General features: G+C 45.5%; 1 protein-coding gene across 2 annotated transcripts; it reads left to right on the forward strand.

The window, feature by feature from the left end:
- Positions 1 to 2,588: 2,588 nt before the first annotated feature.
- Positions 2,589 to 10,406, forward strand: LOC111844475 (jun dimerization protein 2-like). Of its 2 annotated transcripts, none has more exons than XM_023812982.2 (4): positions 2,589 to 2,789; positions 8,484 to 8,685; positions 8,989 to 9,093; positions 9,438 to 10,406. In XM_023812982.2, exons 2-4 carry the CDS (start codon positions 8,491 to 8,493, stop codon positions 9,621 to 9,623), a joined length of 486 nt encoding a protein of 161 aa, XP_023668750.1. In that variant the 5' UTR covers positions 2,589 to 2,789; positions 8,484 to 8,490; the 3' UTR covers positions 9,624 to 10,406. The 2 variants fall into 2 exon arrangements, with proteins under 2 accessions (XP_023668750.1, XP_072558930.1); XM_072702829.1 differs by lacking the exon at positions 2,589 to 2,789 and adding an exon at positions 3,836 to 4,481.

The raw sequence follows: 10,406 nt of genomic DNA on the forward strand, positions 1-10,406 counted from the left end.
AGGGAAATGAAGAAATGAAATGTAAAAAAGGTTAGTACAGCATTCTGTAATGTAAATGAACAGCTGGGGGGAGACAAACATAGTCTTCAGCTTCTGGAAGGAGGAGAGGGACTGACATTACCTTGAACCCCGGTCCTTGGTTCTCCTGTTCATGACCCAAGCTCCCCGTAATTAACATTTGACTGACAGTTGAGCTCTGACCCTAAATGGACTTTCTGAATTCTGTTCTTGTTTTATTCTCTTTTTTCTTCTAGCTTGGTTTTGCCAGCTACCCAATTTGCTGAAACCCTTGATAGAAGATGCCGGTCTTGATGCCGGTCCATTACACCATAACAGCCACTCTGGAATTTGTTAATTTTGGAATTTGTCCCCAAGACATCTTGGGAGGGACAAAGGATAGAACATTTGCTTGTATTTGTTCTGCATGGCTAATGAAATGGTCACTCAGACACACCCAGAAGTCAGAAAAGCTTCAAGATTAGTGGGAACAAATCCAGCAATTATAATACAGTGGGGGATTCTGGGTAAAGTGTGAATGTCACCTGCCCATAAGTCCCATGTTCCCAGATATGATTCGGTTTAACTACTGATTTGGTTTATGTTTCATATGTTCTTGGTTCACTATGTTACAGTATCAGTCACAACTTGATGAGGAGCACAATGCAAAACATGTCAAGATTTTCAAAAGCTGACATCTACGACAGCACAGGGACACTTAGAGCCACCCCACTGTCAATATTTGATAGATCACTTGGATAAATATTTAAACTATAGCAAAAAGAACATTTATCAAAGGTGTTCTTTTGACAAAAAGGCTTCTTTCCCTCTCTCTCTCTCTCTCCATTTTCCTTTTTAGTTCAGGATACACCAGCAGAGTCACGCCTCTTACCTACATTCTTACTTTCTGACTTTGCTACCTCCTGACCCATTCAAATTCCTATTGCTGAGCAGCTGAAAGTCTCCCATGTGCCAGCAAACTGAGGTTTATTTCAAGCCTAACACCAGGAACATACATTATTAAATAAGATGAGCACAGGTGACTCTGTGTAGTTGCACTGCTGTGTTTGGGAGGGGGAGGAGAACTGATTATACAAATGCATATAAGAATTCTTTTTCTATACCCTGTATAAATGATGTTGGAGAATATAAAACACACTGAAATAAAATGCCTTGGGGCGACTCTGTTGTGAAAGGTGCTATATAAAAATAATTTGCAATTCAATTGAATTTTTTTCTCAGTGAGACAAGCACTGACCCACGACGATTATATACCACATTATACTGGGTCTTGTTACCTATAATATCATTTGCAGCTACAGCTGGATACACGACTGATTCTTTGTCTTGTCATGGTGATAAAAAAGTCAGGACTGACACTAGTCTTGGCCTCACACTTATAAAACGTGTTTTCAGTTCCTTGACCTGACATTGACATTATTACTATTTTGCTTTCTTCATGAATACATTACCATTAACAGTGCATGAATGCCCATAATATCTTAACCAAACACAAAGAATCCTGAAACTTGATAGATTATCCTGTGTGGATTTCAGACTACATACATACATACATTATACAGTTCAAATCAAACAAAGATACAGACACCTGACAAAAATCTATCTAAATATGGCTATTAACAATTCACACCCCTTACAAAAAATAGATCATTACATTTAAGTTATTACGTCGTGTCCCTCCCAATATCAATCTTTCTCCTACATTCCGGATAATAATAATAATAATAATAATAATTATTATTATTATGTTATTGTTGTTGTTATTCTCAAATTTCTAACTAAGCACCTGAGTCATAGTTCACTATACAAAACAATAAATTATATACCATATATGGTTCCAAAAAACAGACATGCATGTTAAGTAGGAAACAGATCCCTAAAGGCCTCTCCAATAAACAAACAAAAACAAAATAAATAAAACAGCAGACGGGACACAAGCAGCGGTCACTAGGAAACAACAGAAATATGCCTAGCTGGAGTTATTGCTGTTTTGTTATTTACAGACCGGCTGCAGTATCATGTTATATCCTCAGATAACTTTTCACATGCTATATATAGGGCACCGTTTGAATGGAAGCTAGATCCAACCAGATGTGGCATCTCTGTTTAGACACCCAGGACTAGGTTTCCTTGGTGGGGCTAAAACTACCGCACAGCCACGTCTTTCTGTATACGCCGCGGAACACGTGCAAACACCTTTTGGGTAATAAAATACGAGAATGTCCCGCAACCCCGGCACAGGTGAAGTACGACTTATACACCATTCATACGGTAACCTTGCAACGTGGACCTATAAACATTAAAGGAGTTAGACGTCTTTGGATTATGTGACTTATTTTCTTGGGTTGTTTATGTTTTTATTCGTGGTTAATCACTGTAAATCGATTGCCTTTGCTATCTGTCAGATACATTAAAATGCGCCCGGTGCGCGTTTACTGAAGCCGGCCGGCTTCACACGCGTGGCCAGGCTGCCAGCGAGCTTTCCGCAGGCGGGACTCCGCGGCTTGTGTTGTGTTTTCTTGTTGCTATGGGGTGGAGCGAAACAGACCTTTTTTTCGCCCTTCGTTTCTGTACAGACGCTCGGCCGTATTTTTACATCCCTGCTTACGTCTGTCTAGCGAAAAAAAAGTTCCGCATTCCCAAACCCTCCCAGTTAGAAATCTGTATATAAAAACGGGCTGATGCAACGGCGGTTTAGTCTCAAAATCTACAGGCGACCTTCAGCTGACCTGAAAAGAGGAATTATACGTCTGATTTACAGCCATAATCAGGTAAATGCAAGGCAAAATAAAACTTTTTACGGTTTGTTTAGCTAGTTCGCTGGGTCGCGCGTGTGGAGTTTAGCAACTTTTAAGACATTTTTACTCTTTGCGGGAGCTATGCGATGAATCGATAAAGCTGTGGGGGTCCTAAAGGAGACTGAGTGCAAGTGTTGCATGTATAGTCTCTCGGTTATATCTGTGCATTGGTTTTAAGGGGTCTGCATGATTTTATTATTCCTTGTCTGTGTGATATATTGCATTTTCTATTAGCCTTCGCGTTGTCCGTCACCTGTGCGCTGGCTGACCGCTAATCACACGGGCAGGCTGCCGTATGCTGTCAGTTTCCAAACTCCAACAGTGTGTATACAACCGAGACACGAAGCCGATGCAACGCAGGCAAATGGCCGTGACGGATTTCGGATGAAAGGGGGAAGGCTGGACGTTTCGGGGATCAGTGTTTCAGTGATTTCTCGGAGGGGGTGGTGGGCTTTGCGATTTCTGTGCTGTTAACCGGGACATGAACCTTCAAGCTCTGTGCCGATCTCTTAATGAACTTCCGCGATTAGGTCAGATCGTCCGGTTTGTACTTTTGATGAAGGCGATCCTGACTGAATGCACGCTGTGGTAGTGCTCGGTTCTCGGGTGCCGTGTTCCGGCACCGGTGACGTGCGGCACCGCGGCAGCCCCGGCGCAGCGCCTTCCCTGGTCATGGCGTACAGAGGAGCCGCAGCTTTCCTTTGGCTTTCCAGCGGCCCCCTGGCTCCTTCACTACCCAGGAGGGAATAACCAGTACTGTGAAATGAATGCGGTGGTGACCTTAATGTGGAAGGACAAATGAAGGCGATACTATGGAAGGAATAATAGAAACGCCGGCTGCAATGATATTCTGTGAAACACATTTTAGATTTTCAATGTATGTATGTGTATATAATGTGTGTGTGTGTGTGTGTGTGTGTGTGTGTGTGTGTGTGTGTGTGTATATGTATATATATGTGTATGTATGTATGTATATGTATGTGTATATATATATATATATATATATATATATAAAAATTACACACACACAATACACACAAGCGTTGTGCTTCCTCGGATATTTACTGATTTACTAATTACGTTTCCCTGCAGTTTTTGTGTGGTAGGGAAGCGCATACGGGAAAGAAATTTAGACCCAGTCCAGTTAGCCTTCTGCAACGTAGCTGCATTTTTGTTTAGTTTTTAACTGTACTATTAACCCTGGTTTTGGTTTTAGTTCATGAATTGGGAGATTAAAAAATACGTTTTATTTATTCCACATACACACACGCATGCACACATATTGGCTGTAACAAGTTATTAGTATTTTAAAGTATTATCACTGTATCAGCAAAATCTGTCTCGAGCTCAATTTTAGTTAGATTCAGTTAGTATAATAACTATGAAGCCCCATGCTTTTTTTCTATGATTAGGTACGTAGACTAATTGCTGCCCTTTATACCACTGTGGGGATCCGGAATTAGTTTGTATTGTTAATTTAAATATGTTGTCATTTTTGATTCTCAGTCACCATACCTAGGCATTAACTAAATAACATCTATGAGATCACAATCAAGTTGTGAACAGCAGAGTGAATGGATGTTGGTGTATTTAAGGAAAGAGCCTTTACTCTGCATTACAGGTGCAGTGGGAGTGACTCCCCATTGCTAATGGCTAATGCTAAACGTGAGTGTCCACGACGCATGCTCATCTCCTCACACAACACGTATCATTGTATCATATCGGGTGCCGTTGCTGGTGACTTGCTCTCTTTGTGGTCCTCTTCTTGTTGATGGCCTGTGATTATTTGCCACGTCTGCACTAATGCCCCTCGAATACCCGCGGGAAAGTAGATATGAGCAGCATTAATGGACGCGTTGCCGCCTTCCCCGACTTGATTCTATCACAACATAGTTTCCACATAGATGGGATGGCACTGCAGATTAATGGAAAGGCAGTGGAGGCCTAGCAGTCATGAAGAGCTGACTGGGGGGTGGCGGGGGAGGGGGGTGGAGGTGTATTTTAAGCAGAGACGCCTTGCAGAGATGTGGACCAGCTCTCTGGAGACCGAGCAGAGTGGATCTGCTGCCACCAGATGTCGTGGTAACTGCATGGTTCTGTCAGCCCTGTGCTGGAGCTGCAGGGGCTGGGATTGTCTGTGTGGTGGGATCCCCTGACATGGCCGCATAGCAGAGCAGCAGGCCTGTTATACAGGAGCTCTGTGCGTTGCAAATAACTTGCAGGGCCAAAATATTGCGCAGACCTAACCCAACATTGTAATAAACACTGTTAAGTAACAGTACTACTTTTTCCTTCTGTTTTTTTTTTCTTGTATTGTTTCCAGATGATCTTGCTCATTTAGAGAAACTTTGGAGTGGATCTCGTGAGGAAGTATTCACCCCTCCTCATTGCTTGGACTTTCTCTATCTGATATTATGGAAATACCAAAATGTGTAACATCCCCCACTGAGGCAGATAATCAGAAGCCATGCAGAAAGTGGAGCAGCCGTCTGCGGTTTCTGTTGTGGGGCGATGAAGAAACATTGAAATGTATCTTATTTCAGGCTGTGACCGTTAAGGCCCGGCCTGTCTGGGAAGCTGCTGGGGATTACCTTGACTTTGCTGGAAAACAACTCCTTGGCTAATGTTTTCTACAAAGGTTTTACATCTTGGTGCCCAGAAATGGGATATGATTCCAAAATTCTTCCGAAGGATTTATTCTTGCAGTATTTTTTGGATCCTTTTTATTTAATCTTCTTATAGTAGCCAGGAGGTCTGCAGGACATTTGAGTGTCTAAATATTCTGTAAAACATGACTCTTGACTCTTTGAATCGCAGTGGGTGGAATGTGTTTGTAAAGGCCAATTATCTAGCGAATTAATGCGAAGGGTGAGTTACCCAATTTCAGTGGGGAGTGGTGTTTTACATGATGCTTCCACTCTGAAAGGAATAATCAAATTAAAATTGAAAACCCTAGAATGGTATACATTTCTGAGCATTTTGTCACAGGCCCAGACAAATGGATTTTCCAATGGTTAAACTGTGGTGGAATAGATTAGACTTACTGTCATCCTCTACCACGGAATGAAAAAAGAAACGAAAAACATTGTTTTTGTCCCATTTTGTTTTGTCAAGTTATAAAAATAAGCTGCTGGAATGGACTTGGGGCTGTGAGGGCCTGTTTCTGTGGAAAGCTTGTGGGCGGCACATGTACTTTGTGACGTCTCAGCCTCTCAGCAGCTCCGAGACACTGGCTGGGAGTTACTGGCTGGGAGTTACTGGCTGGGAGTTGCTGCTGCGCATCGAGCCACATGGAGCCGCTGAGCTGTCCTTCCTGTAAGCCTCTCCAACCCTCCCTGTGCTCAGCTCAAGCTTTTTACGTTGCGGCTGATACTGATGGCTTTATAAAGGGGAAACTGCTTCAGACTAGACAGAAAGAAAAAAAAAAAACTTTTCACAAGGGTGTAATGACTGTGAATGGTGAATTTTCCTGTTATAAACATGTTGGGTGTTTGAGCAACGTGAGCTTTTGTGCTCCATTTGCTTTAATGGAGGAGTTAACACGACTGAGTCTGTGAATTCCTTTTAAGTATGATGCAAGCAGCCCATGTGACTTCAGCCTTGGTTTTGAAAACGGAGGTGGGTTGTGTTACATGGAATTGATTCGTCCCCCGCAACAAAGCAGGGACTGGCTGGGAGCCATTGCCTCTTTCGTGTGTGGTGCAAGTTATTCCAGCACAGCTGAGTGGTGTGAATGTAGGGAGGGCAACATCTAACTCTGAGCAAACAGTGCATCCGTTACCCTGGTAACATCATTTACCCTGTGAGTGAAATCCCAGAATTATAGTCAGGTATTTTTTTTTCCTCAAGGATAATGTGTGGATAATGAGGTCGGGCTCCTGCAGTAAGAGACAGCCTTTTCCACACCATTCCTCCCTTTCTGTTCTGGTCTTTTTTTGTAGATTTTATTGGTTGCAGTCTGTCTGCTCTAACCCCCCCGAACCTTTCTACCACATTCTCATCCAGGGTCCTGCAGCTTTTTTGGCCATCAGGTTGTTGTCTGCCTGGGGCCTTGGCCTCTAGACTGCTACCGCCTTTGTAGCTTCATGTTTGCTCAGCATGTCAGTGGCAAAGGTGACCCTGTGGCCTTAGGGAGCAGTGCAGCTTCATGTTCGCTCAGCAAGCAGTGCTGAAGGTTCCCTCTGGGCTTAGGGAGCAGTGCAGCTTCATGTTCGCTCAGCAAGCAGTGCTGAAGGTTCCCTCTGGGCTTAGGGAGCAGTGCAGCTTCATGTTCGCTCAGCAAGCAGTGCTGAAGGTTCCCTCTGGGCTTAGGGAGCAGTGCAGCTTCATGTTCGCTCAGCACAGCAGTGCTGAAGGTTCCCTCTGTGCTTAGGGAGCAGTGCAGCTTCATGTTCGCTCAGCACAGCAGTGCTGAAGGTTCCCTCTGGGCTTAGGGAGCAGTGCAGCTTCATGTTCGCTCAGCACAGCAGTGCTGAAGGTTCCCTCTGGGCTTAGGGAGCAGTGCAGCTTCATGTTCGCTCAGCACAGCAGTGCTGAAGGTTCCCTCTGGGCTTAGGGAGCAGTGCAGCTTCATGTTCGCTCAGCACAGCAGTGCTGAAGGTTCCCTCTGGGCTTAGGGAGCAGTGCAGCTTCATGTTCGCTCAGCAAGCATTGCTGAAGGTTCCCTCTGGGCTTAGGGAGCAGTGCAGCTTCATGTTCGCTCAGCAAGCAGTGCTGAAGGTTCCCTCTGGGCTTAGGGAGCAGTGCAGCTTCATGTTCGCTCAGCAAGCAGTGCTGAAGGTTCCCTCTGGGCTTAGGGAGCAGTGCAGTGCCTGAGTTTGCTTATTGGTCTTTGTGTCTGTGTGTGTTTCTGTGTTTGCATGAGCATCCATGCACACACAAACAAACATCCACGGGGGGCTGATATGTAGCCTGTGTGATCCGGACCATCAGCTGCTCTGCTGCGGGCCCCTCAGCACCAGCGCAGGCTGCATTTGGACCCGTATGTCGCAGGAAGCCTGGCCACCTTCAGCGAGCTCAGCATCCGGGGCTCTCTGCCGCTCCCTTTCTTCTTGGCTGGATCTCTGCCTGTCTCTGTTCTGTCTGTTTATGCTTCATGAGGGAGACTGACTGACTGTATTCTCTGTATCCAGCAGACAGTCTCAGGTTACACCCTGTTTGACGCTCAGGCTGTGTCCTTGGCGGGTAGCTGATGCCGGATCCTGCCCGTAATGCCTTTTTGACGGTTTCTGCTCTCTCTTCAGTGTACCACTAGCTTTTTAAAAATGGATTTCTGCAGTTTTCCTTTTTTCATGTGGGTCTCTCTAGGTTGTCCCTCTGCTAAAGGCTGGTCTCCAGGGCTCTGCTGCCTGACAGTACCTCTCTGAAGGCAAAGGCGCTCTGCACACATTCGCTTTGCCTTTGGCCAGGCTGAGCTTCCTGCCTCCCGCTTTCTCTTCTGTGGTGTCATCTTGGTCTTTCTGCCCCAGCTGTAGCTTGCCCTGGGGGGGGCATCGGTGCTGGCTGTGGCATACACTGTCTAGCTGAATTACTCGCATAAGCAGGTTGTTTGCTTGAAGAAAACATAGCGGAAAAACCCTAAAGTAAAAAACTAAGGCATTTGTTTTTGGTCTCTGAGCAGGTGAAAGTAAATTTAATAACGTATCTGTATTCTCTGCCGCCACCCAGGTCAGACATGATGCCCGGACAGATCCCTGACCCCTCCTTGGCCCCTGGTGCCATCCCCAGCCTGGGGCCGCTGGCCGGGGTCCCCGGGGCCACGCTAACAGAGCAGCTGCGGCTGGCCGACCTGCACACCCTAGGGGCCATGATCTCTCCTCTACACTTCCTGAGCAGGCTGGGGAAGAGGCCTTCCCCCCTGAAAGAGGAGGTGAGGATCAGTGGGGTGGGGTCTGCCAGAGGGTGTATAACCTCAGGTTACCGTGACGACACATGTGACCAGCTTATGACTGGTGACATCTGTTCATTTGCAGACAGTGATATTTATTTGGCTTTTCTTGCATAAACAGCTTAAGTGTTTGAAGGACATTGCCTGATTCAGACCCAGGAGGGACTGCCAAGCGACTAATAGCTTTCATTTGCAAACAGAGGGCTGAACGGCTCTCATTTTTTACTGTTGTGCTGACCTGAACACCGTGGCAGTAGGGGCTAAACACTCTGCTTCCCCTGGCAGATGAATGAGGATGAGGAGAGGAGGAAGCGGCGGAGAGAGAAGAACAAGGTGGCGGCAGCACGGTGCCGTAATAAGAAAAAAGAGCGGACAGACTTCCTGCAGAAGGTGAGCAAGTCGCTCAGCATGACGTGCAACCCCTGGAACATGCCAGCCTTCCGGTTGTAGTCAGTCAGCAGCAGCGTTTGCCTCTTGTCTGTTGGTGGTGTTAGGCAGCAGATATCATCATGCTTTTCTTAATCCTGGATAATTTTGGTTCAAGGCTTGTAGGACATTAAAGGATCAAGTGGGCATTGATTTCCTCTATACAGGTGTAGAGAGACGTTAACTCCTCCATTACAGCATGCTGCCATTGCTGCTCTAGCTCACTGTTGGCCATATTAATGGGTTGAATGACTGATTAGTGCAGCCACCCCCCCAGCAGTCTTAACAGCATCCTTTCTGCCTCCCAGGAGTCAGAGCGCCTGGAGCTGGTGAACTCGGAGCTGAAGGCCCAGATTGAGGAGCTAAAGCAGGAGCGGCAGCAGCTCATTGTCATGCTAAACCGGCACCGGCCAACCTGCATCGTGCGGACCGACAGCATCAAAACCCCTGAGACTGAGGCCAACCCCCTGCTTGATCATCTGGGGGCCAAATAAGCAGCGACTGCTATTATGTGACCATTTACAGCCAGAGCGAGCAGCACTGTCAGTCTGGGCTCTGTCGGCAGGGACAGACCTGCGGAGTGGATGCCTACTTTGCCAAGGTTTCCCTGTCCTGTTTGTAGCGGGACTGGTTCCTGGCACTGTTGACGTGTAGCATCCTGAGATTAGCACCACCATCGTCGTTACGAAGGAAATGCAGCAGAAACGGACCATGGCGAACTGTTGAATGACACTAAAGTCAAACTGTCCGGTCTGCCACAGGTATCCAAGAAAAGGCACATCATCCTTTTGTTGTGCTTCTATATATCCTGGCTGGATTTAAATATAACAGTATTTGAGAAATGCTGATTTTAGATTTTATGTTCTGCCCCAGCGGGTGGCAGCGATCGGTTGATCCGAATCCTTTTTTTTTTTTTTTTTGTGGTGATGCGGGCATCACAAGAGCACATCTCTATGTTTACAGTCATATGGATTTTGTTACTATGTTTGTTACGTGTTAATTTGCTTTGTATTTGGATTTTTTATATACTGCTATATTCATGAAATATGAAATCACTAGATGTGATACCTTGTACATAAGCTTTTGTATTCTGCATGTGTTGCTTTTTCTCCTGATTAGTATTGTGTGTCCATTCCTGGCAGAGTGGTTTTTCCTAAGTTTTGTACTAGTAATATGTATGTCTTCATACCAATACACAACCTATTGTGAAATACTAAAGGACTTCCATTGTGTTGTCTATTAAATATTTTCTACTGGCCTTGATGGCATCCAGTAAA

The sequence above is a fragment of the Paramormyrops kingsleyae genome, chromosome 19, assembly GCF_048594095.1.
Source record: "Paramormyrops kingsleyae isolate MSU_618 chromosome 19, PKINGS_0.4, whole genome shotgun sequence".
NCBI classification, from domain to species: domain Eukaryota; kingdom Metazoa; phylum Chordata; class Actinopteri; order Osteoglossiformes; family Mormyridae; genus Paramormyrops; species Paramormyrops kingsleyae.

Coding starts and splice junctions, on each gene's coding strand:
- LOC111844475 (XM_023812982.2), top strand. CDS start 8,491: ATGATGCCCGGACAGATCCCTGACCCCTCCTTGGCCCCTGGTGCCATC. Junction 8,686..8,988: donor CTTCCCCCCTGAAAGAGGAG/GTGAGGATCAGT, acceptor TTCCCCTGGCAG/ATGAATGAGGATGAGGAGAG. Junction 9,094..9,437: donor GGACAGACTTCCTGCAGAAG/GTGAGCAAGTCG, acceptor TCTGCCTCCCAG/GAGTCAGAGCGCCTGGAGCT.